The sequence below is a fragment of the Manis javanica genome, chromosome 12, assembly GCF_040802235.1.
Source record: "Manis javanica isolate MJ-LG chromosome 12, MJ_LKY, whole genome shotgun sequence".
In the NCBI taxonomy this organism is placed as follows: Eukaryota; Metazoa; Chordata; class Mammalia; order Pholidota; family Manidae; genus Manis; species Manis javanica.
Genome location: NC_133167.1, coordinates 101804619 through 101831288, shown reverse-complemented (window position 1 = coordinate 101831288; position 26670 = coordinate 101804619). Strand labels below are relative to the sequence as shown.

The 26670-nt window shown below is 38.1% G+C and overlaps 1 protein-coding gene across 2 annotated transcripts in view; it reads left to right on the top strand.

Annotated features, from left to right (window-relative positions):
- Nucleotides 1-23791, top strand: part of TRAPPC11 (trafficking protein particle complex subunit 11) — a 36852-nt gene extending 13061 nt beyond the window's left edge. For both annotated transcript variants that reach the window (XM_073219189.1, XM_073219188.1), the window contains exons 11-30: nucleotides 816-909; nucleotides 1975-2054; nucleotides 2154-2232; nucleotides 2315-2369; nucleotides 2681-2826; nucleotides 3242-3303; nucleotides 3421-3553; nucleotides 4122-4252; nucleotides 6954-7109; nucleotides 8308-8495; nucleotides 8617-8765; nucleotides 8940-9061; nucleotides 9580-9699; nucleotides 11973-12038; nucleotides 12144-12300; nucleotides 12974-13085; nucleotides 15998-16089; nucleotides 18008-18141; nucleotides 19555-19722; nucleotides 22828-23791. In XM_073219189.1, coding sequence (XP_073075290.1) covers nucleotides 816-909; nucleotides 1975-2054; nucleotides 2154-2232; nucleotides 2315-2369; nucleotides 2681-2826; nucleotides 3242-3303; nucleotides 3421-3553; nucleotides 4122-4252; nucleotides 6954-7109; nucleotides 8308-8495; nucleotides 8617-8765; nucleotides 8940-9061; nucleotides 9580-9699; nucleotides 11973-12038; nucleotides 12144-12300; nucleotides 12974-13085; nucleotides 15998-16089; nucleotides 18008-18141; nucleotides 19555-19722; nucleotides 22828-22872 — 2289 coding nt within the window. In that variant the 3' untranslated portion in view covers nucleotides 22873-23791. The remainder of the gene's footprint in view (nucleotides 1-815; nucleotides 910-1974; nucleotides 2055-2153; nucleotides 2233-2314; nucleotides 2370-2680; nucleotides 2827-3241; nucleotides 3304-3420; nucleotides 3554-4121; nucleotides 4253-6953; nucleotides 7110-8307; nucleotides 8496-8616; nucleotides 8766-8939; nucleotides 9062-9579; nucleotides 9700-11972; nucleotides 12039-12143; nucleotides 12301-12973; nucleotides 13086-15997; nucleotides 16090-18007; nucleotides 18142-19554; nucleotides 19723-22827) is intronic.
- Nucleotides 23792-26670: the final 2879 nt, after the last annotated feature.

Genomic DNA, 26670 nt, shown 5'->3' with positions numbered 1-26670 from the left:
ATATAAACTCTAGGGAATATGTTAAAATGTGGAACAGCAGGCAGCCATGAAGAATGATGTTTCTGAAGAATCATTTAGGGATATAATGAGATATACAGAATATATAAATGAAAAAGAGCAGGTTGAAAATTATTCTACTTGATAACGAATAAGTATTTACATACAAAATCTGGAAGAGTAATGTGTCTACTAATAGTGTTAGAGGTTTATAATTAACTCAAACTTTTATCCTTTTCCTTTTTGGGTGTTTTCTACATTTTTCAACATTACATTTTGTTTCAGAGGGGAAAAATAGGAAAAAAGAAGAATAAAGCAGTGAAATTCGTCAGTGTTAGAAAGCCAAAAATATCCCTCCTTAACCAATACCAAGACTTAATATATGTGATGAAGAAGGAAAATTGTGCCATCTTATAAAAACTCCTTATAACATTATTTTCCTTTGTACAAAAGCACTTAAATATATGGAATAAACACCAAGCTTAATGTGCAATAGATTTTTTTACTGGTTTATTACAACAAAGATAAAAAATGTAAATGAGTCATTGTGAAATCATTTATCAGAATCAGGTCGATTTACTCAAATTAAGTTTTATGAGACTGCCTAAATATTACATGAAACATTTTTAGTTGAATTTCTGTGAAAATTTAATTTGTTACAATATTCATAACTTCCTTTTGATTCACAACTTACTTGAACATGTGTTCGATATTTGTAATATGAAACTTTTTTGTTCTATTGCGTAAAATAGATGGAGAGAGAGTTGGTTTGTGATGGTTATGTAAAGGCTTATTTATTGTTGTGTTTTAATTTACAGGCTTCTGTAATGTATCCCAATCCTGATCCCTTAGAAACACAAACAGGTGCTCTTGACTTTTATGGACAAAGATCCTGGCGACAAGGAATACTAAGTAAATAATTGTTTTTTCCTCCTTTTTATGTCAAGCTCCAAAGGCAGAGATGGATATCATAATTTTTCCATTGACTGCATTAGGCATAACAAATTATGTTGTAAAAATGTGTGTGTTTTCCCATGTAAGAACTTGTTTGTTATGCTTTAGAAGATTGGAGACTGTTGAGAATTAGGCTTGGGGTTGATTAATGATTGTGCATTGAGTCCCCTATACAGAATTTTATTGTTGTTAACAACCATTTGATCAAAAAAAATAGGGGAGATGCCCTCACAAAAATAAATAAAAATAAAAATAAATAGATGAATGAATGAATAAAAAAATAAATAAATAAACAAAACAAAACAAAAAAAATAAAGTACACACTTCCAATTATAAAATAAGTAAGTAACCGGGATATAATGTATAGCATAAGGAATATAGTCAAAATATTGTAACAACTTGGTATGGTGATAGCTGGTACCTAGAATTATCATGTATATAAATGTTCAATCACTGTGTTGTACATCTGAAACTAATGTAATACTGTATGTCAACTACCCTTCAATAAAAAATAATTATCTAAAAAAAAAAAATTGAAGAGACTTAGGAAAGACTTAGGAAATACCACATGGATATATTCATTGCTTTGAAAGATCATGAAAATCATGATATGCAAAATGAAAATTAAAAAATAATAATAATAATAATTTCTCTGCATCTTTTTTTTGTTATACATACTTTAAACAATTCCTGTGCAATTGAACCTTAAGTATTTAGAAATTCTTAATCTCTAGGAAGTGTATGGTATGTAGAGAATGATTTTGATATTATTCTTCAGGTGGTTGATTCCACTGGGCAAAGGAATTTTGAGCCTCAGGAGTGTTCTCTTCAGAGCAGAGATCACAGAGAGGTTTCCATGATAATAAAGCTGTCTCTTAGAATCTTTAAAATTCTAGAATGTTTAGGGGTCTTAAATACATCATACTAAAGTGAAGGATTCAAGGAGTGTACACATCCACTGTTCATGTGAAGGGTTTATGTCAAATGAACTATCTAAAATGGGTCGTATCTTACCTTATCCAGGTTTTGATCTTTCTGATCCTGAAAAAGAGAAAGCAGGAATTCTTGCCATTCAGCTCAAGGAGAGAAGTGTTGTTCACTCTGTAAGTTTTGTTTTCCAGTATAAACTAATTTTTACAGTATTCAAGGAAAACATGAGATTATTTTTATTAGAATGTTTCACACTTTATCTTTTCTAACAGGAAATAATAATAACTCTTCTGAGCAATGCTGTTGCACAATTTAAGAAGTATAAATGTCCAAGAATGAAAAGTCATCTCAGTACGTATCCATGATGTGCCACAATTTCATGGAGCTTTCAGTAATTTTAAATCATGTACATCAAATCTGTTTTCCTTTACAGTGGTTCAAATGGGGGAAGAATATTATTATGCAAAGGATTATACCAAAGCTTTGAAGTGAGTCCTATTCACTATTTATTTTTAAAAATTATTTTGATTACCTTTCAAAATTAGAATAGAATTTGTATTTAAGGATTTATTATTTCTGTATTTGTTTCTACTTCTGTTCAACTCCATTTCTGTGATGTATCTTCAAGTTCTGTGTGCTGGTACAATCATTTTCAAAGTTACAGGGAACCTTACAGTTAGCTAAATATGAAGATAACCTGTTAGTTTATTTTTTATGCCACTTTATTTCATTTTTTTTCTAAGTATTCTGTAAGCCCTTGTGAAGCTGTTTCAGTGTCTTACGTTTTGTTTTCTTTCAGGCTGCTGGATTATGTAATGTGTGATTATCGGAGTGAAGGATGGTGGACTCTACTCACATCTATATTGACTACAGCTCTGAAGTGTTCCTACCTCATGGCCCAATTAAAAGATTACATTACCTATTCCCTAGAACTCCTTGGAAGAGGTAACCTGATTTCTTTCAGTAAAATTCTGAATCTTTAAAATTGTTTATCATCTTTAGGCTTTTTTAAAATTGGCAGAATATTCCAGGCTCAAATATTCTTTACCGTGTGCAAGTTGCTTTGTTAAGAGAAGGAACTCATATTTTCCTGGAACTTATAGTCAAGGGTGTTTTTACAGTTGAGAAGAACAAAATTCTTCTGCCTTTTAAAAACATGGCATAAAATAATTTTTTGCAGTTTAACTGCAAGTATATAAGGTGTTGGGGCTAACTTAGAAAGCTGTGCTATCCTTAAATTTCCTGGAATTTTTGGCCATCTTAGAAGAGCTGTTTATTCTACAGTATTTTATGTAGACTTAAATGGGGGTAGTAGATTTACTTGCCTGCCCTATAGTGTTTCCTTCTTCCCTCATTTTAGCTTCAACCCTGAAAGATGACCAGAAATCTCGGATAGAAAAGAACCTCATAAATGTTTTAATGGTAGGTGGAATTCTTCATATAAAATATGTTATAAGGCTTTGTATCCATAAATCTGTGCCTCTGTGCACATATTTTTTATAACTAACTGAACGAACATTTAACCCTGTGTTGGTGCAGAATGAATGTCCGGATCCTGAACCCGACTGTGACATCTTAGCTGTGAAAACTGCTCAGAAGCTGTGGGCAGACCGAGTTTCCCTGGCTGGCAGCAATGTTTTCACAATAGGAGTGCAGGACTTTGTGCCCTTTGGTGGGTAGCCAACATCTACAGCATTATTTCAGACAAATCATCCTTATTTCTACAGCATAAATAGATGGAGAATAATAAACATAAAAGTCAAAGGATTTTCAAAGTGCAGTTGTTTTATGGATAAACTGATTTTTTTCTTTTTCCCCATTGACTTAGAATCAAAATTTTAAATACTTTGATTATTTACTTTGTTCACTTGTAGTTCCGATGTTACTTGATACACATTTGAAAGACAGTTATTTAAAAGGTTTGTGCTTTTAATATCTAGGCAGATATTTTGAAATAACTTAAAAATAACAGTATGGTTTTTTTCCTTTAAAATCACACGTTATATTCTAGAAGCAACTATGTTTTTAAAATTAAAGATGGTTTCAGAGCTGCTGTTTGTTTAAGGTTGGTTTGTTTTTGAAAAGTGAGCTACAGTTATGTCTGCTGAAGTGCTTTCATGTAGCAATAAGAATATGCAGTGTTAGAAATCCTTTCTGAAGAGTGAATGTGGACCAGAGAAAAGTGTGCGTGGGTCTAGTGTCTGCAGCGTGTGACTCGGCCCTATTTGTTTTGTTCCTAGTACGATGCAAGGCTAAATTTCATGCTCCAAGTTTTCATGTGGATGTTCCTGTGCGGTTTGATATTTATCTGAAGGCTGATTGTCCACATCCCATTAGGTTTTCTAAGCTCTGTGTCAGCTTTAATAATCAGGTAATGATACCTTTTATGTGTTTTTACCATGTATATGTCTTGTTGAAGCTTGAGTTAAATTAGATAAAATGAGCTTAGTGAATTTTTGGTCTTAATGGTCTTATAGTAACAAATGGTCTTTGGTAAAGTCTAAAAATAAATGTGTTTCTAGTTCTCAACTTCTGCATCAGCAATTCAAGTTTTAATCCTTGCCTCCTCTGATTTTTGTTTTCATTCCATGCTTCTGATCTAGAAACTTGGTCCTTCTATCTTTTGTAATGGGGAGCTTGAATTTCAAATAAGGTCCATTCAGAAGGAACATGAATTTGTTTTATATTCTAACACTGGTATTAGTTTTTTATTATAAAACTATTATGTTTGATGTTAAAGAAGTTGAAGTGGAATAGAAGGGTATAAAGTGGAAAGTAAATAGAAAATTCCGTTCCCAGAGGTCTTTAACTTTTTGAATAGACATTTCTTATGCATGCCTCTATAAGCAACTTTTGTTACCTGCAGAAATACAAATCATACTGTATTTCCTACATTTGGACATTTTGTAGTGGAACATACTATAATCAGCTACTTGATAACATTCTAAAGCTCTCATTTATAAGCTTCCTTAATAGAAAATTATCCTCTGGTCACCCAGAAAGCATATTGTACCTTTAACCAGCAAGCATTTATTGAGAGTTACAATATCCGTAGCATCACAGTGAACCAGAAAAAGTTTAGCGTATGTGAATCACACTGCAATATAAGCATTTTGCAGGCAAGGGCCCGGACTGACTCACAGACTGCCCAAGATGGTTATGAGGAACGAATTATGTGGTGTAGATTAAAAATAGAGGTAGAGTAATAAGCATGAAATAAGAAAAGAGAGAAGTTTCAAGAGTGAAGATGAAATTATTAAGATATGTATAAAAAGATGAGGAGGCCACAGGTTTGGCAAGGAGAAGATGCTGAATGGAAACAGGAGTGTGCATTCTGTGTTTATGGGCAGGTAGAGGCCACAGCCTCGTAAGGGCAGAGGGCTCTTTAGGGAGCATGACTGGGACTTCAGACCAGGGCTTAAAGGAACTTGAAGAATTAAACAGATAGTCTAGTAATAGAAGTCATTGAAGATTGATTTATTCATCCATCTATGCATATTCTGTCTATTGGATGGTGGTAAAGAAAGGGTAAAGTAGAAGGTTTTCTGCTTTAATAGTTTTTTTTTGACTCATAAGAACAGAGAAATGTCTCTGTAATAGAATTGGTTAGGTGAACCTGGGACACCTGAAGATTAGTGTATTTTATTCAACTTCAAACTATTACCTGAAGATTCCTTCTAATTAGTTTGAAATGGTAAAGCAAGAGCATGAAACTTATATTTACAAGAAGCTTTATTCTAGTAGCAAAATAGAGGGAAAGACACAATATGGCAACTAGCCAGGGGCTCTTTATGGGAGTCCAGGTACTGAAGTATGAGGGTGTGGGTCAGGATGCTCGTGCTGGGAGCAGAGGTGAAGGGATATAGGAAGCATCTTAAACTAGGGAAGTCTGGATCGCTGCGTGGGTGTGGAGGATAAGAATGGGGCTTGGGTAAAGAAAGGCCAGGGACTTTTATTTCAGGCTCAAAACTATTAAACTTATTTTTCCAGCTTTATTGAGATATGACATACAACACTGTATAGATTTCAAGTAGTACAGCGTGATGATTTGATATACATGTGTATTGCAGAATGAGAACCACATTGAAATTAGCATATGCACTCATCACCTCACATAATTACCTTCGTGTGTATTCACTGAGAACATTTAGGATCTGCTCTCTAAGCAACTTTCCGGGACAGAAATAGTATTGTTTATTGTACCCACTGTGCTGTCCGTTACCTATTTGTCTTACAGCTTTTAGTTTGTAGTTTCTGACCATCTCCCCACTTCCTCCGCCTGTTGGCACCCACCACTCCCCTCCAGCCCCAAGCGCACAGACGGGATCAGGACAGGATCTGTGCCCCCTGCTCTCCCTGCTGCTTTGATTGGACCTCCATCCTCGTTTATCCACTTCATTCCTGTGTAACCCGCGTGACCCCACCAGGCTCCCATAACCCTTCAGAGTACTTGTCACAGTTGTGCTTCCATTTTTGTCTGTGTGATTATTTGGTACATTACTTATTTTTCCTATTAGATTACAGGGTCCATGAGGACAGATCGTTTTTTTTTGCTCACTATGGGATAATGCTTACTATGGAATTAGAAGGTCAATATAGAGATTCTATTTTATCTTCTATTTTATCTTCTATTCCATTTCACCCTTTTTAAAAACACAACCTCTATACTTCTATAGAGTATTTCTTAATTAATAATTAAAAACTAACAAAAAGTTAAAGTAAAATGTAAATTAGTTTTTTAAAGTGAGACTATATTACGAATGTGTGTTACTTGCAATTCAAGATCCAGATCACAAGGGAAAAAACAAAGAGTACTTAGGGTTTGTAAGCGTGGAATAGAAGTGAAAATTAGAGGGAAAGTATAAAACTGAACTACGTAAGAATTTTCTGAGAAGATAACTCATCTGCTGGGATAGAAGAAAGCTCTTAGAAAGTTCTCCATGGCATTTCCATTTTAGAGGAGTTCAACCCAGTAAGTCCAACTGAAACGCCAACCCACTTGGTGTTGAGTGTGAGCAGAGCACACGTGACTGACGTGCAGAGACTGTGACCCTCGCTAACTTCTTTTTCAGGAGTACAACCAGTTCTGTGTAATCGAAGAAGCAACCAAAGCAAGTGAAGTTTTAGAAAACGTGACTCAGGGAAAGATGTGCTTAGTTCCTGGTAAAACAAGGAAGTTTTTATTTAAGTTTATTGCAAAAACTGAAGATGTGGGGAAGAAAATTGAGGTTAGTTATGAATTTGTGTATTTTAAATGATAAAAGTAGTTGTGTATGTTGGAATTTTAAGCGAAATATTTATTGTATAATATAGCAATTACATTTTATATATGGCATAATTCAGTCTTAAGATCTATATCATGTTTAAACATCACTGATTACATATTTTTAAAGAAAAATGAAGCTGTAATAGTTTAAAGGATTTATTTAATGTAGATAACTAACATGCCTTTCAGAAATATGTGTAGGAAGAAGTAGTGTTTTATTAAGCATAAACTCCAGAGCCAAACCATGTGAATTTAAATTCTAATTCTGCAGCTTACTAGTTTGTGGCCCTGGGCTGTTACTGGACCTCGACCTCACTGTGTCTCAGTTTAATCTGTAGAACAGGTATAATAATAATAATATCCACTTCTCAGTGTTTCCTAAGAATTAAATCAGCTAGTGAATGTGAATTGCTTGGAACAGTAATTAGTATGCAGTAAACACTCACTGCGTATTTGTTTTCCATGGTTTGAATGGGAATGGTTGGCTAGTCTAAACTTGGGACGGTTTCTAAGACAGAAACATAAGACTGTACTACCAGTATTCTCATCACACTTTCTATGAGTATTGATTTCATTATTCGGCAGTAGCCAACGTTTTTTGCATATTCATTTAAAAAAATTCTTCATGATTTTGAATAAGTCCCTCATTACATATGTATTTTTTCCATGGTACCTAAGAAAGCCTGCCAGATGGAAATAATAGCAATAGTGTTTTGAGTACAAAAATTGTTAATGGGCTTAGTTGAAAGGAACATTTATTCAATTAGAAGAATTGCATTGCTAATACTGTAGATATCTTCAGGAAAAATACATGTGGAATTAAGAATTAAGCCATTAATATGTTAATGATTATCAAATAGTCATTTATTTCACTCAGCAAACACTAATTGAGCAGCTGTTATGTCAGACACTCTGCCAGGTGCTAACATCATCACTGTACAGGCAGTGTCTCAGCTAGAAAGTCTGGTTATTATCTCAGTTTAAGGTGAAGTTGAAACCTAACCTGCTGTTAGCGAGTCCCACAGCTGATGGATGCTCAGAACAAGACTAACAGCAGGTACTCTGACTTCTGTCACACCCTGGGGTCCTTGGCGACCCGGGGGCCAGCGGTCTGCGAGGGAATAGGGTGAGAGGGTTTCTGACAGACCTCCTTCTTTCAGATTACTTCGGTGGCTCTCGTTCTGGGCAACGAGGCAGGAAGATGTGTGGTGGTAAACTGGCAGGGAGGAGGAGGAGACGCTGCGTCCTCCCAGGAAGCCTTACAGGCCTCACGCTCTTTCAGAAGGCGGCCTAAGCCCCCCGGCAGTGAGGTCCACTGGGACAGCGTGGCCATCCAGGCAAGCACAATGTAAGCTGGCCTTGCTGCATGGGTTGTGAGAGGTCATCTTATTTCTATTGAATACTTTGTTGGAATAATTGTGGTTTTTTTTTTTTAATCAGTCACTTAGCGAAAATTTTTTCCCCCCAAGGATCATTTCCAGAGTTCCAAACATTTCTGTACACCTGCGACATGACCCACCTGCCCTGACTAATGAAATGTATTGTTTGGTTGTGACCATTGAGTCTCATGAGAAGACCCAGATCAGAGACGTGAAACTCACTGCTGGTTTAAAACCCGGTAAGCATTCCTTCTAAAAATGTGATCAGTATTAATCCAACGTAAAATAAACATCAGTGGTGTCAAAGAAGTTTATTTGAATATGGTTATGATATAGTCTCTTTGTACAATATGAGTTGTTAGGATAATGTTTGAATACTTTGTATTTTAAAATACTAGTATTAACTCTTTTAGGACAGGATGCCAATTTAACTCAGAAAACTCACGTGACTCTTCATGGAACGCAGCTCTGTGACGAGTCCTACCCGGCTCTGCTCACTGACATTCCTGTCGGAGACCTACACCCAGGGCAACAGGTGAGCTTGGGCAACGGTGATTGGAAAGGCATCAGCTTGTGGTTTTAAATATGTAGTGAGTCTTAGACAGTTTGGGAGCATTTTAATAGCATATTCTGAGACTAAAAAAGTGATTTAACTAATTCACATTTTACATATGTAAATGTGTGAAATGTCTTAAGCAGTTTTTGTACAAGGCTTTTAGAACAAATGACCCTGATATGGAGAATTAGTTGCCTGATAAAGTAACACTAAATAGCTAAGTAACACTAAGTTGGTAACTTAGTGAAAAAATAACCATTCAGTCACCTTCTGTTTCCAAACCAAACACAAAGGATTCGTGGGAAGTTGAGAACGGTAATAAAAAAGATGGACTAGGCAGGACCCCGCTGTTCCTGCCACAGGAACAGCTGGTGAAAAGTGCGCAAGAATTTAGCCAGTTGAGACAGTGAACTCTAAGAGGTGGGAACATTATCCTAGAATATATGTCAGGAAGAAATCTCTGCAATAGTAATTAAAATACTTTTACTTTATTTCAGGTGGAAAAAAAGTTGTATGTTCGCTGTGGAACAGTGGGTTCAAGAATGTTTCTTGTGTATGTTTCTTACCTGATCGATACAGCCATTGAAGAAAAGGAAATTGTTTGCAAATGTCACAAGGTATTTTTTTTTTTGTAACTACTTCTGGAAGGCTCCTATATGGAATAGTGTTCCCTATTTTGTATAATTTTAGTCATCCAGTAAAATACATGGCTTAGGTGCTTATAGTTTATTGCAAATTTTTATTAAACACCTGTTGATTTTTATTTATATTTATGATAAATGACGTAATGTGCCATTCATTGCTCTAGTATTAGACAGTTGACATACGTGGCTTGTCATAAAATTAACATTTGAGAGCTCATGCAAAAAAGTCTTGAAATTCTAAACCTACCCTCTTCTTTATAAAAACACATAGTAGATAAAATCCGTAAGTTGGCTCATACGCAGAAGGTTTTAGAGGGAGGGAGGTCTCTCGTTATGAAATTTTTTTTATTCTTGAAAAAGATTCTTAGGAAAATGATTTCTGATAAGTGCACATAGAAGAGAGTGCAAATAGGAAAGTTGTCACAGTCAGTCCCCCAACTCAGAGCAGCTGTGTTCACTCTATGTATTTTTTTTTGGGGTCTCTGTGTTGTTTATAGAGATGGGCATGTTTTTGTATGGATTTAACCATATTGCATGTAATGCTTGTATTCTCTTTTATTAATGGAAGGTTGTGACATTTCGTATCCTTGAGTCCTGGCGGCAGCGTCGTCTCAGCTAGCAGTTTAGGGATTTGTAGTTTGGTTACTGCAGTCTGGGCCGTGGGCTCGTTTATAAGCCCCTGGGAGGCAAGACCATTCGGAGAGAGTTTGGAGTATTTCCCGAGTGGGAGGGAGGGAGGCCTGTCCATGTACTGTCAGAAATCCCACCCAGCCTGGCGTGCTGGAGAGAAGCCTGGGCGCTGCTAGGAGGCGAGGGCCGGGCCCAGCGCTGTCTCCTCTTGTAACTCAGGCCAACACTGTCAGCTCTTTGGGCCCAGCTACTACCTCATCTGTGGAATTGGAATGTTGAAGTTCTCTGCAGCTTTAGAGTGCCAAGCCTTGAATGTAAAGACTTAAACAGAAAGAAGACCCAGACTCTAGGCTTGGCACTGCTGGCCTTGTGGCCGGAGGCCCGTCACTCCACCTTCCTTCCTTAACCCCTGCTTCCTCTCCTATGAAATGGAGACGGCCTGCACTGCCCACTGTCCGTAGATCTGAGATCGTGTGTAAGAAAGCATGTCACGTGCTCCACATGGCTAATCATCAGGGAAATGCAAATCAGAATCACAACGAGATACCACCTCATACCAGTCAGAATGGCCACCATCCAAAAGACAAGACACAACAAGTGCTGGCGAGGATGTGGAGGAAAGAGAACCCCCCTACACTGTTGGTGGGAATGTCAGTTGGTGCAGCCACTGTGGAAAGCAGTATGGAGGTTCCTCAGAAAACTAAACATAGAAATACCATTTGACTCAGTAATTCCACTTCTAGCTTTTGACCCAAAGAAAACAAAATCCCTGATTGGAAAAGATGTATGGACCCCTGCTTATTACCACATTATTTACATTAGCTAAGATATGGAAGCAATCAAAGTGTCCATCAGTAGGCAAATGGATAAAGAAGATGTTCATATATATACACATGGAATATCATTCAGCCATAAGAAAAAAAAGAAATCATACCATTTGCAACAACGTGGATGGACCTAAAGGGTATTATGCTTGGTGAAATAGCCAGGAAGAGAAAGACAAATACCATATGATTTCACTTACTTATGGAATCTAAAAAAACAAAACAAAACAAAACAAAACACAGTGAACAAAAGTGGTAGACTCATAGACACTGAGAAGGGACTGCTGGTTATGGGGGAGGGTTGGGATAGGTGGGTGGGAAGGGAGGGGGATAAAGGGGCTCAGAAATTCTCTGTCATGTAAGTTGGTCACAGGGATGGTAGTACAGCATGGAGAGTATAGCTAATGGTTCTGTAACATGTTTCTATGTTGACAGATAGTACCTGTACTAGAGGGGGTGAGGATTTTATAGTATTGGCAATTGTTGAACCACTGTGTTATATACTGAAGCCAATATAAGATTGTGTATCAATGACACTTCAATTAAAAAAAAAAAAGCACTTTGCAGTGTGAACTCTTACAAAACTGTAAGATAACTTACCAGAAATTAAATCTGGTTTCTCTATGTAGATTTTTACAAATATTATCTAAGGGAAAGGTCCTCTTCCTAACATATAAATTGGGATTATTTATTGATCAGTAATAAATTGTGTTCTCTATGCCTTCTATTTTCAAATCTTTATTGTTAAGATTTATAAAAGCCATTAAATGTGCCTTGTAAATTTTCTTGCAGGATGAAACTGTAACAATAGAAACTGTCTTTCCATTTGATGTTACAGTTAGATTCGTTTCTACAAAGGTATGTTCCTGTGAAGCATATTGGAAATTGTTTAGGTTATAGAAATGAACAGAAAAAATAAAATGGATTGATTTGGTTTCCGACAGACCTTTGTCTTTGTGACAGTTTGAGCACCTGGAACGGGTCTATGCGGACGTCCCCTTTCTGTTGATGACAGACCTTCTGAGCACGTCACCGTGGGCCCTCACTATTGTATCCAGTGAGCTACAGCTAGCCCCTTCTATGACCCCAGTGGGTCAGCTAGAGTCCCAAGTGGACAAAGGTAGAATGTGCTTCGTCACACTTACCTAGCAGAACACGTGCGCGCTCGTGCTCGTGTGCTCGTGTGTGTGTGTGTGTGTGCGCGCTCGTGCTCGTGTGTGTGTGTGTGTGAGTGTGTGTGAGTGTGTGTGTGAGTGTGTGTGTGTGTGTGTGTGTGTGAGTGTGTGTGTGTGTGTGTGTAGGACAGCAGTGTAAGAGTTAGTTTTTTGCCAGGGGAGGAACCTCAGACATACAAAAGTGAATATATTAAGAATTAAGGTGGAATTAGTATCATTTGTAATTTGGGTATACTTTAAAAGATGAGAGTTTTGGTACTATAAAGAAGTTACTGTTTAAAAAAATGTATACTTGAAAATAACATTTTTTCATATTTGGATTTTTTAATAGATTTTATCATCAATTTGTAATTAATGTTTACTTTTGTTTATAATGTGAAATGGGAAAAGATATTTGTTGGAAAACTGTTATAGTGGAATATTGATATTTTAGAAAAACACTGGAAAGAAGCTTTATGACCTTGAAAAGGTCATCTAGCATCTCTGAGCCTTAGCTTAGAAGTATGTATAAGTAATGTATAATTGATCAGGTATTCTTTTTGGCTGTATTACTAGGAGGTAGAACTCCTTTCATAGATGAAATCATTGCATAAGGATCATAAAAGCTCTCTGTTGCAGTTGTCTTACAGACCGGAGAGAGTGCTAGTGAATGCTTTTGTCTTCGGTGCCCATCTGTGGGGAATGTTGAAGGTGGCGTAGCAACTGGGCATTATATTATCACCTGGAAAAGGTAAAGTTATATCAGCCCTCTCTTTTCCTCATTATCTGTGCTGTTGTAATGCCTTTATTATTTGTTAACATTCAATCATCAGTCCTGGAGAGCAGACTAGAGAAGTCACAGTATCACTGATCATTTATCAAAACACAAAAATTTAAAAGGATGATTAATTTTTATTTGTGTTTGCCCCAGTTTGTGACCTATGTATGTGATGAAATTTTAGCCAAACGAGTTTTGATGATAGGACCATTAAAAACATGGAGAAAAACTGCCATTATTTATAGTCATTAGGATTGTTCACAAGCAAACCCAAGGGAATCAACAAAATAGTAGAACTGTAAGAATTTCATCAAGGTTGCTGGATATAACATCAAAGTATGAAAATCAATTGAATTTTTATGTATCAGTAATAAACCTCTAGGCAATCTACTTTGAAAATAGGTGTCATTTATATAACAGCAAAAACGATAAAATATGTAGGAATATGTCTAATAGAAGGTGTATAATATCTCTCATTGTGGAGAAAATTATAAAACTTTAAATAAAACATTAAAGGAAGACCAAAATAAATGGAAGAGATCCAAAATGTTCTAGGGGAGGATTTAGACTTAATATTATTGTAAATTTTTCTACAGGTTTAATGTAATTTCCTTCAAAATCTCAATAGCTTATTTTGTTTTTGTGGAACTTCACACTCTTGATTCTAAGAGTGTGAAAGGCAAAAGTCGGAAACAGGATACTCCAGAAGAAGAACTAGACGAGGGTGCTCACCCTTCTCAGTCCCGAGACTTGCTGTAAAGCTCCAGTGGGCATCACTGTGGTATTGACTCAGGGGTAAATAAACCAGTGGAAGAAGAGTCTAGAAACAGATCCATAGATCTGTACATATGGAAATGATAGTTTACAGAGATAGCATTGTAGGTCAGTGGGGAAGGAATCAACTGTTTTATAATTTTTGGTAAACAATTGAATATCCATTCAAGAAAAAATTGAATCTCTTCACTGTATATACGAATCAGTTCCAGGTATACCGAAGTTCTAATTATGGAAAGCAAAACCATTTTTCTTAGTAGAAAAATATGAGAATTGCTTTATGACTGGTGTAGGAAAGAACATCTTTAAATGAAACAAAAAGTATAAGCCACTAAAATTGTTGAATTTGATTTCTTGAAATCATGTTTCTCAATTCCCTAAAAACACCATAAAGAACATGAAAAGACAAAATACTGGGAAAAACTATTTGGAAATGTAAAAATAACAAAGGATTAGAATTCATATCAAGAACTTCCACAAATCACTAGAAATGTGCAAGTCTCCTAACAAAGTTAAGCCCAATGCTTGAGTAAGCAGCTTAAGGGAACTAGTAGAAGTCAGATGGCCATTAAATAAAGGGAGAGAAGGTCAGTCTTACTGGTAATCTGAGCTTGAAATGTACTCCCACTAGTTGGAAAAATAAAAAGGTTTAACAGTGCAAAGTCAAAGAGGTGGAGTATAAATTACAACAGTTGCTTTGGAAATCTGTTCAGCAGTAATGGTAAAGCTGAAGATGTCTGTACCCTGCAGTCCTAGGAAAGGTCTCAGATATGTACACAAAGGATTTTTGTGTAAGAATGTTCATCGCAGCACTGATTATAATAGTAAAAGTTTAGAAACAAACTAATTGCCCATCAACAAAAAGTGGATAAATTGTGGCACATTCATACAATGTAATACTATGTATCAGTGAAATGAATGAACCAGAGCTATACCTATTAACCTGTTAAGTAACCAGAGCAACTGCAAGTGTTTAGAGTATATATATCACGCTGGAAAACATGTCAGACATATTGTATGTTTCTTATGGCAAAATACATATTTTGGAAAAGTGTAAAGAAAAACATAAGAATGGTAGATGCCAAATTCAGGATAGTAGTTCCTTCTAGAGGGAAAGGTGAGGATGCAGGCAGGAAGGGGGACACAGGGAGAGTCGACCATATTTGTATGTTTTCTTAGGCTGGGAGGTAGAAACATGATATGTCAGGTGTTTTCTAGGTGTGGCTCAATTTCATAGATTTTAAAACAATTCATTAAAAATGAGAAGGGAAAAATATGTGATTTTATTTTTAAAAAACCAACTTGTCATTTCTCCTATTTTGTATTTATCATATTGATCTTTAGTTTATATATTTATAGGAAGTAAAACAGCATTTTGAAAGTACTGCTTAATTATTCTATCATGTTACCATAATGCTGTTAATGTGTTTCTTGAATGATGAGGCTTAGATGCTCTTTCTTGGTAACAGTTGCACAGTGTCAGCTGTTCCAGGTCTCCGTGCAGACCCTCTGTAAGGGCCTTCCTGGGCACTCAGCTGCCAGCTGCCCCTGTAGGTCCCACCCTAACTAATGTCGGGAAAAATACTGAACAGTTTGATAATGTTACTCACTTTATCTGAGTAATGTTGGAATGCTACTGCGTTTATTGATAGTAAAACATTTTTAGTTTCTCCTGTGTACTTGTAGTTACAACAGTGCACTTTGAAGTGGTCTGGTGTTCATCTGTGACCTGTCCTCGGGGGGATAGGTGGTCGTCATGACGCACAGCGCCTCACTGCTACCACAGGGAGAATATTAGGCTGCCAAAGCACTGTGTTAAAGGCGTGCTTCTTAGTGCAGGTGATATGCGGTCTGGAACCATTCCCTATGTCGTCACTGGAGCCAAACGGCAGCCTTGGATTGTAGCATTTGTTAGTTGGAACCATTCAAAGCAAAAATGGAATTCTAAAAGCTCTAACTTCACAAAACTACTTCCATTAATAAAGTTTTAGAAATGGATAAATAATTTTTATTTCCTTTGAAATGAGTTGGTGAATATCCATGTTCCTGTTTCTGGTTTATTAACCGTTCACATAAAACGTGGATGTAAAGGACGTCCTTTTCTGCCACAGGACTTCAGCCATGGAAAACATCCCTGTCATCAGTACTGCCGTCACTCTGCCCCACGTCATCGCGGAGAACATCCCCCTCCATGTGAACGCAGGTAAACTTTTACATTCAACTTTTACTTGGTAAGAAGAATCCAGTAAGAGTATTTTAGCTTCTAAGATTTTGTTTAACTTTCCATTACGAAAAATGCTCAACATTTACAAAAGAAGATTCTGATCAGTCTCAGTTCATCTGTACCTCTGCACACTCCTTCTGCTGCCACTGTGTTGAAGCGAATCCCAGATATCGTTTCAGCTATACGTGTATTAGTATGTGTCTTTAATATTACAGATCATGTTTCTAAGCATAATCACAGTACCGTTATCATGACTTAAAAAATCAGCAAAGATACCTCGAGACAAGTGCTGGGCATAGAAGCCACAGGGCATAAATCTGCAAAGAAGTAAAAAGCTAACCTTTGCAAACAATATGGCTTCTCTCTCACTTACCAACTTTACATTTCCCTGTATGGCCCCGGAAGATGACTGGTTAGCCAGAGACGGGTAAGATTCCTCAAGGGAGGAACAACCTAAGACAGGCACAGTCGCAGGGGGGCCATCAGGTGAGAATTTGGGGATCAACAGAGGTGAGGCTCAGAACCTCACCCCCCCTGCTTTGAGAGAAATCTGCTGCATCCGTGGATGTTTTGCTGCCCTTGTCTAGCCTGGATTAATACTTAGTCCATAGGCACACACCTGATCATCTACATTTGCCCTCTTACAGCACTAAACTATGTTTTCTACCTTTATCTTGCATCTACCTACCACTTCAGCATTTTATTAAAAATAAAAATAATAATAATAATAAAGGGAGAAATGTGGGATCAACATAAATCAAGCATAAAAATCAAACGAATATTCATATTTGACCTGATTGTTTATAGTTCATAATACGTGATCAAAACCGAAAGCTTCTGTCATGACTGCCCTTGTACTGTTCACCATGTAAGAACTTACTCACTATGTAAGAATTCGTTCACCATGTAAGAACTTGTTCGTTATGCTTCAGAAGATGGGAGACTGACGAGAATTAGGCTTGAGATGGATTAATGATTGTGCATTGAGCATTGACCCCCCCTATACTGAATTTTATTGTTGTTAACAACCATTTGATCAATAAATATGAGAGATGCCCTCTCAAAAAAAAAAAATCAGCAAAGACTTCTTAATATTATCAAATTCCAGCGTTGTAATTGCCCTAGTTGACTGTGAATGTTCTTCGGTTTAAGGTCTCTAGATCACCCTTGGTGGATGGCTCCTGCCTCTCAAATGCACAAGCCCTCAGGCGCCCCCCACAGGCATCTCCCTCTCCAGCACCGCCATCTCCCCCTCTTCCTTGCTGCTCCTTTATGGAAGAAACTGAGTCATTTGTCCCGTAGAGCTCCAACAGTGTGGGTGTTGCTGGGCGCACTGTATCGTTTTTAGTGTTTCTTCTCTAAGTTGGTAGGCAGATCTGTAGGCTTGATCAGATTCAGGTTCAAGTTTTGCATGTGAATACTTCATAGGTAATGGTATGTGCTCCCATCTAGAGGCACATAATGTCTATCATTCCTTCTTGAACCATGACTGATATTTGGGGAAATCTTTTATAGATTAAAAAAATCATTCCTGAACATGGGTGAATGTAGTAACCACATTGTTTTTCATGTGAAGCCTTCATAAGAGTGTATATCAGTAATACCTTAATAAAAAGAAAATTAATTGAGAAAAAAATATCATTCCTAAAATGTAATTTAGCTCCTGGTAGCCAAGACCCTTTCTAAGTCAGTTTTCAAAGGAGATGTTGATTCTTCTTTGCCAGTTTTAGCATAGTTCCCATGGCTACTGTCCAAAGAATTTTCTTACTTATCAAGAGTACAGTAATATTAATTTAAATAATCCCATGTGTATGGAATGAGATTCATTTACAAAAAGAACCCATTAGTTGTGAGCTATTTTTTTTTTTTAACCAAGAGAAATGTGTCATCTTCCCAGATCTGCCGTCATTTGGGCGTGTCAGAGAATCGCTGCCTGTCAAGTACCACCTGCACAATAAGACTGACTTAGTGCAGGACGTGGAGATTTCTGTGGATCCTAGTGACGCCTTCATGTTCTCAGGTCTCAAACAGGTACAGTCTCCCCTCACTGGGTCTCTTGTAGACATAAAAGCATGCCTAGGTAATAGAGAGCTGTACAGTTTAGTTTTGTGTGGTTCTTGTTTTTTGATAGTAGTGAATTTTTAGTTATCCTAAAAAATTAAGTCCAACTCTGTAAAGGTGGATTAAGCAGGCAGCTCTTTTCACATCGAGATCATATATAAAATAAGAGATCACAAATCCTTGGACTCTTAATAGAATCCTGAAAATTTTACATTTCCCTTTTATTACTAATGAGTGTGTGTGTGTGTGTGTGTGTGTGTGTGTGTGTGTGTGTGTGTGTGTGTGTTACAATTTGAGGCCTGACTACCCATTAAAAGCAATTCTGTTCTGAACTGTTAGTGAAATTTTTGAGATTTTGATCTTTCATGGATTTTACTTATCTTTGATATGTTTAGACACAGTTTTATGTCTACACATAAAAATAAATTATTCAGGTGTTTTGATTCATCTGTTCAAATCGGGTGGAAAAGTTCAACAGGTTTTTGAGTGGCACATGCACTCGGGTAAACCATGTTGGAGTGGGCGTGCTGTCCTCCAAGTGACAGACGCCCCTCAGCAGTCAGGAAGTACTCTTTATTAACAAGGACACAAGTAGAGGGACGAATGTGTTCTGACACCTGGAAGTGTCTCCCCCGACGAACCATCTGTGCTGGTGTGTTCTGAGCGCTCTGTTTGTTGTTAAATGCGAAATGGAACCGTGTGCATGTGAGGTATAATGTTAAGCCCACACACTGGTTTAAATTTATAATATTAATACAATATTAGCTATAGTATGTTGGTACACACATGTATCTTTGACACATCCTGTATGTGTTATCTGTACTCATTTACAAATGAGTAAGCTTTTGAGTGTCCTGATCTTTTTCATGTATTAGAAAGAATTAGATAAGATACCAAAATCTTACCAGTTTGTGTTTTCTAAAGTATTGTTAAAAACTTCCAAAAACCTTTTTTCTCCTGAAGTCACTTACCTTACCAAACACCAGAAATAACGATTTTGTCTTATGATGACATATTGTTGACCAAGGTACTTCTCTGCACATGATCCCGTAACATTGTGGCTGTAGAATCTATGTGGTCTAAGGCACAGAAAACACTGATCCATCTAGTGTTCTTATCTTTAAGGAGGTACAAGTGGCCTTTTCAATCTTGGTAGAAGCAGAGAAATCATGCATATATTTTTTATACATTTATTATCTGTGTGGCCCTAGTCTCATACTAATTCAGCCCTGATTTTGGAATCTGAAAGATGGAATAGGAGAGAGAGAGAATATTTCACCAGAAAGATTTGGGTGTCTAGTCATTTATAAATTATCCAGGGGTAATTAGATATTGCAAGCATGTGTATTTGATTATTTTTCTCTACAACTCTTTATGATTTAGATTCGATTACGCATCTTACCTGGCACTGAACAGGAAATGTTATATAATTTTTATCCTCTAATGGCCGGATACCAGCAGCTGCCATCTCTCAACATCAACTTACTTAGATTTCCCAACTTCACAAATCAACTGCTCAGGCGTTTTATACCTACCTGTATTTTTGTAAAGGTAAGATTTTTCTGCTTTTTAATTTTCCTCTCTTAAAAATAAATCAAAGGTGTTTTTTCATGTAAGTTTCATTAAATAGTATTTTGAGACTAACTGATATGTTTTAGCTTTTACTGTATTAATTTGGTAATATTGCTACTTATTATTTTGTAAAGTTAGTATTTTGTAGAATCTAATTTCAAAGATTTTTATTCCATTAAGTAAATATTTATCCTTATCTTTGAACATGTGTTTTCTTTAGCTTGGTAAATATGTTTTTAAATTGAAGTTATTTTTAATCAAAATAGATTAATTTACTAAATATGACCCCAGATCTTGCCTGATATCTGTATAGTACCGGACTTGGGTCTTTGCGGAAAATGATCATCTGATGGAAACTGTACACTGTTTTAATGTTTTGATTTTTTTACAATACAGTTTCCAGGTTCCTGCAATAAAAGAATATGTAGCAAGTCCCTGGTCAGTGTGAAGGAACATATTGGCCGCGTAGGCAGTTAATTTAGCTCAGCAGTCGCTTCCAGTGAAGCCATTCTTGGTTCCTGAAATTAAGGCTTCTTTTCGGAGAGTTCTGGTTTCTCCCAGTATCTCAGCTGCGCATGGGTACATGTGAATCGTGGGTGCCCTCTTTTAAGCTGATACCTACTTTTGGTCTGACAAATTACATTGCTCACTGTTTACGTTTTTGTGTGTCAGGTTTTGGGGAATAGTCCCTTTACAAAGTCTGAGATTTGGTTCATCTTAGAATTAGTCTGTGGTGATGTACCTTTCATAATCTTCCCAGCTTTTATATTCCCTGACTTACATGGCTTTTTTGCATCTGCAAAAAAATCATTTTATTAACCTTTCCAAACTCCTATTCTACACCATACTTTTAATTGTAAAGGAAAATCGCATAATTTAAATATCCTTGTGTTTAAACAGTGTTGTTTTTTTTAAGACTTTATTTTTTTATAGAGATTTTAATGTTCACAGCAAAACTGAGAGGAAGGAAAGAAAAAAAAGTGGAGAGGAAGGTCCAGTATTTCTCATATTCCCCTGCCGCCGCCCAACCGCGGTGTTTTAGACATCTCCACCTGATCACGTTCTGAAACCGTTTCCATTACCGCTCCTCACCGTTGTGCCTGAGCTCACCCTGCAGGAGAAAAGCCTTATGAAGGGGCTGGGGGTGCCGCCGGGGGGTGATCTCTGATGGCCTGTTCTGAAGCCTGCTGTTCCTAACTCAGAAAGGTTGCTTTCATCAGTGAAAGGATGTGTCGGTGTGCAGACCTGATCACAGTCTAGCTGCACAAACAGCTGGTTTGAGATATGAAAGTTGATCGTATTGCAAAATCAGGATTTGGGTTCCATTAATTTATTAGCTCTTTCATTCCTTTCCCTGGAGGGCTCAGTTCTAACCATAGGCGATAGTTCAAACCTAACCATAGGCAATGCTAATTCAGTCTTCTGAGTTTCCGTCACAGTAAACCTCTTCCGGGTAGTGTTTAAATTTATAAGAAAAGTTTCTGGAAAAATAAACATTAGTAAGTTTAAACATAACTAACATGCCCTATTTTAAACCGCTATCATTTCTGTAAATACAAATACTCCCTTTTGCTTCCCTGACTATTGCCAAAAATTGGCTGGAATCCTCAGCCAACTGATCCTTTATCAGTCAGGGAAACTTGCTGTGAAAATTGTTTTCCTTGTCACACTAGGGGCAGTAAATGAGGTTACCCTTTTCCTACTTAGTAAATAATTACTGGCTAAAGTTTTATATCCCATCTCACCTTTATTAAATTTTGGAGCTGTGCTATTCCAGTGTGGCAGCCACTAGCCACATGTCCCTATTGAGATTTAAATTAAAATTAATTAAAGTCGAATTTAATCAAGAAGTTAGTTGCACTAGCCACAGGTCAGGTGCTCATAGCTGTGCACGACCAGCGGCTGCCACGTGAGCAGCACCGAGAGCATTTGCACCGTTGCAGGAGGCTTACTGGGCACTGCGGCCCTGGAGCAAGGTTGGAGCCCTGCTGTCCTTCCTTTGAAAAATAGGCCTGAGCTTTCTGATTGCCTGATGCACTTGTCTTCCACCCCTGTTTGTAAAGCTGTGCTTGGTAAGAATTTAACCAGGTTGAGCCATTATCTTTCTCTGAAACTGCACATCCTGCGTCAATACTAAAATTTACATGAAGTGTAAAAGACCAGTCACCTGTGCACTTGTTCAGTCCGTCCCCGCCTTGATGTCGGAGTCCTACCGTACATGTGCTCACGCGTGGCAAAGCCACCTCACAGCTGCACCACTGCTTGGGTTGCGTTTGCTGCCCCAGGCCCCCTGCGGGAGGCAGATGGCCCTCTGTGGTGAGGTCATAACACTGCTATTCTGTTTCATATCCAAATACCATCGCTCATGCTTTTTCCTCAAAGCCCTACTAATGTCCATCTGTATAATGAGATAAAATTGTTTGCAAGAATTTCATATTTTTAATTATTGATGACTCTCTGGGGCATTGCTAACCTGTCAGAAATTTTCCATCTAAAGACATTTCTGATACCCTTCATTCATTCTTAGCCTTTATTCTTTTGATGTGTATTTTTTTTCAATCAGTGACCTTAGAGAAAGGGAAATTTTTCTGTGTTTATCCACTGCTTCTATTTCTGGATACCGTAGAGTTCATTGTGAATGGCTTTTTCTTGAACAAGAGGTTGGGAGACCTTGAATCCCCAAGGGACTGTTCTGTCAGCTCAGGTCTGTGGCCCTGAGCAAGAGGGAGAGAATCAAACCGTATCACTGAAGCAGGAATGGCAGATCGGCTCCTGTCACCTGCCGCAGTGACGGAGTGGCCACGGCTGCTAGAACCAAGGTTGGGAGTGGGTGGACTCGGCAGGAAGAGGTCATGATCAGCTGGTGCTGTCCGCCCCCGGCATCAGGGACGTGCCATCCCCGGCTCCAGAGAGGAAAGAAGGCCGGCGGGAAGAGGGAGAAGAACAAGTTTTATTTGGACCCTTACACATGTTTATTCTGTCTTTGTGAAACAGTTTTCTGAGAACGTAAAAAATCTTTTCTATTGCTAGAGCATTTGTTGTCGTCATCATTTTGCAAACCCATTTTGTTTTCCCACTTTAAAGCCACAGGGTCGACTCACGGATGATGCCTCGATCGCCGCCGCGTGATGTTCAAGACCGACTGGCTCTTGGCTATGCGTAGGGAGAAGTTGGACAGAGCTGTATAAGTTTTTCATTGTGAACTGTACTTTTGATCATGGTAAAAGTTAATCTTTTCTATTTTTTAATGGATGTTATACCATCTCTTCAGAGGAATTCATGCTTAAAGTATTAGGAAAATCTATCCTCTCTTATAGTTTCACTAATAAAATTTAAAATCAGTGTGACATGAAAGGATGTCAGACCATTGTTACTGTTGAAAGTCATTTTATGAATAGTGAATTCTTTTAAAAATAAGTGATTTGCATGTGCAATATCAGAGGAAAATTAGGCATCCCAAATATGACTGGACAGGGAGGGGAAAATGCACCAATATCTTCCCCGGGAAGGTTCTGGATCCCTGTGAGTCTCTTTCAGAGTTCACTGAGCTGAAGATAAATCGTCCTCATAAATTCAGCATGTGCTCAGAATACATCACAAGTTATACAGAAAAGTTCCAGAAAGGTTTGTAAGTTACCTAAAAAATCTTTCTTTACCATCAAAACATCAGATGGACTGAACTCACAGCCAAGAGGAGGATCATTTCTGAAGCACGTTTGTATTTGTAAGTGTGTGTTAGCAAGATCTTCATCTGTAAGGATCTGAACTGCAAGAATCCGAGTATCAGCATAATTTCCTAACTAAAAGTTTTTGAAGAAGAAACAAGTCTAAATAAGTGCTTTTGGTTATGTTGCACAGTTTCAAAAGAACTATTTAAAACTCCTGAAAATTCATGTAAATAAAAATCACATTGTTAAAAAGTGGGTTTTTTTGTTAACATATCTTAATTTAAAGATACCTGATTTCCTGGAAAATTTTATTATTTAAAAGTACAGGAGTTGTAAAAAGGAAATAGTGATGTAAATAAATATGTTCTCTTTCAAATATGCTTCTATGTATTGTTTACTTATTTTGAGCTTGTTTGATCTCGGCTCCATGAAGCAGCTTTTACTAGGAGCTGTGGCGTGAAGTGGAGTAGAGAGCGTGGGACAGAAATTGGGAGACCTTGTGTTCTGGACCTGGCTCTGCCAGCCTTCGGGGAGCCTTGGGCACGTGGGACAGATTTTATCGCAGCTGTTGTGGGAAATGCAGTCCGTCAGACCCAGTGAGACAGCGAGTGGTGGGAGAGCTGGAACTCAGACCAAGGCAACCACACACACCATTCTTGTGCGGTCAGCATTTGGTCCTGAACAAGTGAGTCCTTGGCTAAATACGATTTGATGACCAAGGCATTATGCATTCTGTGAGTTGACGCCTATTCTTGAGTCTATGGCAGTAAATCTGTTGCCCTTAAACAAGTGTTGAATTCCAAGTACTGACGGAGCACCTACCACGGGCCGTTGCTGCGCTGCTTGTGGAAGCCATGAAGGAGCCCCTGCCCCTGAAGACCAGGGGTCCAGTAGGAGAAACAGCCATGTGGACAAATCCCACTGCAGTGTATTAAGTGGACACAAGACTTGTGTGCTGATGGGCTGTCTGGGATTCGCTTTAAAATGCTCCAGAAATCCAAACCAAACCAAAGCAACAAGTCAGGTCAGAGAGAAAGGGATGAAACAAAGTTTGAAAAATGTTGATAATTGTTACAGGGAGTAAAGGGTGCCGGGGGCTCATTTCACTTTACTCTTGGGATGTGTTTGAGATTTTCCATGATAAACAAGTAGTAGGAGATCTGAGGCAGAAAGGAACCATTAGGTGGCTACAGGGCAGCGGTGAGGCCAGGGCCTCCTCCAGGAGTGACACCGGCGTTGCCATATTCACAGTAAGATTACTCTGTCTCGTATGGGGATGCATTTCGGACATACCAGGTGTGTAAAACAAATCCCAGCAATGGATGTGCGCTGGCTGGAGTTCACTCGCACCAGCGCTGTGGCGTGCCCAAGTGCTTTTAGTGTACACAGACATGTCTGTGGTTCGGTAAAGGTCACATGGTTGTTCCTACCCCAGAAATTCATATTCAGTGATAAGGCAATGGCGCGGGGCGTGAAACTCACTTGGAACTGAAACCCCGCAAGCTGGCTGCTGTCACCACCTCTGCTTCAGGGAGAGCAGGGCTCTCTCTGCCTGTCAGAATTCAAGTTTCGGATGAAGCTTGTCTTCTTTTTAGCTCTATAATGCTCATCAGACCAAAGAACTGCAGTTTGAAAAATGTTTGATCTTGGTGACGATAATCATTGTCTCGGCAATGGACTGAACCTCAAATGTAAATTTAACAGGGAAAAAGTGAGCCCTGTATTCCAGATGAAACACCGAATCAGGATGGGAGGAGCTCTATGCTGGCTCGTTTTTACAGAAGTGTGAGTGGCCACCAGTTCAAGGTACATTTACAGTGCTGTCTCTACTCCTGACTGCCCTTCTTTGCTTCACTTTATTTTTTTACTGTGAAAATTTCCATACACAGAAGTAGGGACTCTAACACATTTCCATACTTGTACTCAGCGTCTGTAGCCAATAATACTTTGCCATCTACCGTCTATTCTGTTATGTAATTTTACCCATAAAAAAAAAACATGACCACAATGCGTGACTACATCTAAAGAATTACCAGTAATGCTTTAAATTGGCCACGACACACTGTGATTCAGTTTTCCCTCGTACGCTAGGCAGGCTTTTGACGGTGTGTTTAAATCTGTAGCCAAACAAGGTCTATCATTATATTTAATCACGTCTCTTAAGTCTGTAAAAAGTTCCCTTTAATGTAGAACAGTCCCTTTACCCTTTTTTATTCCTTGTCATTGATGTGTTGAAGAAATGGGGTCAGTTGTTTTGTAGAATATTCCACATCCTGGTGTCGGCTGATTGCACCCCCAGGTGGTATTTACCTTGTTTTTCTCTCCCCTGTGTTTCCCAGGGGCTGGGAGTTAAAGTCCAAATCTTGCAGGAGTCCTTTCCTGCCTTTCTGGCTGGCTCGCGTACTTTTTTTTTTGGTAGGAACGTCTCCTAGGTGATATGCTACACATCTAACTGCTACTCATCTGGTTACCTCACTTTTGAAGTCATGCTATAATTGACCAATGGATTTAGAGGATGACAGACTAATCCCTTTGTTACAAAGTGCAGCTAAACGTCCATCAGTGGAAATTGTCTGAATCAGTAACTTAATTAGAAGTTGCAAAATGAACGTTTTAAATGCTATCGTGCATTTATTGGCTGGAATCACTCTGAATGGAAGCTTTTCTTCCTCATTTACTAGGGAATTTCCTCATATACTGGGTCTATTTAATTACCCTAAAATATAGTTCCTATAGGAAAGAGAGTTTTTGATAACTGAACTCTTTCTTTTCATTCATAATTTTCAGAGTTTTGAGTTGGTGCCTTCTCTGTCTCTCATGTTGTAAGAAGGGCTTTGGTTTGGTTTCGGTTTACTCGTTCTCATGTTTTCCCCTGATCTGTGAAACCATCTTGTAAAACAACAAGCTGGAGGACAGGAACGTTAGGCTGCTGGGATGACTTTCTGACTTTTGGGAGTAGCTGTCGCCTCTGAAGGAGACCCAGCACCTTCCACCCAACTCCATATGAACCGAGCGATGTGTTTGCCTGTGCTCACACATTTAAAGCTTCCGCTTTGAAAAATAAAGCTTATAAGGAATCATCTGTAAGGATAAAGTCAGCAAGACAACTTCTACCAACTGACAGACACTCACTCCTACAAACCTCAGCAAGCACACACTCAAAACCAGCATTACTTATGTTCCCAAAGATGACCTTGGGAACCAGTGTGAGAGCCTGACATGGAGGAAAAGAGTAAATAGTGGTTCATAAATGTATTTT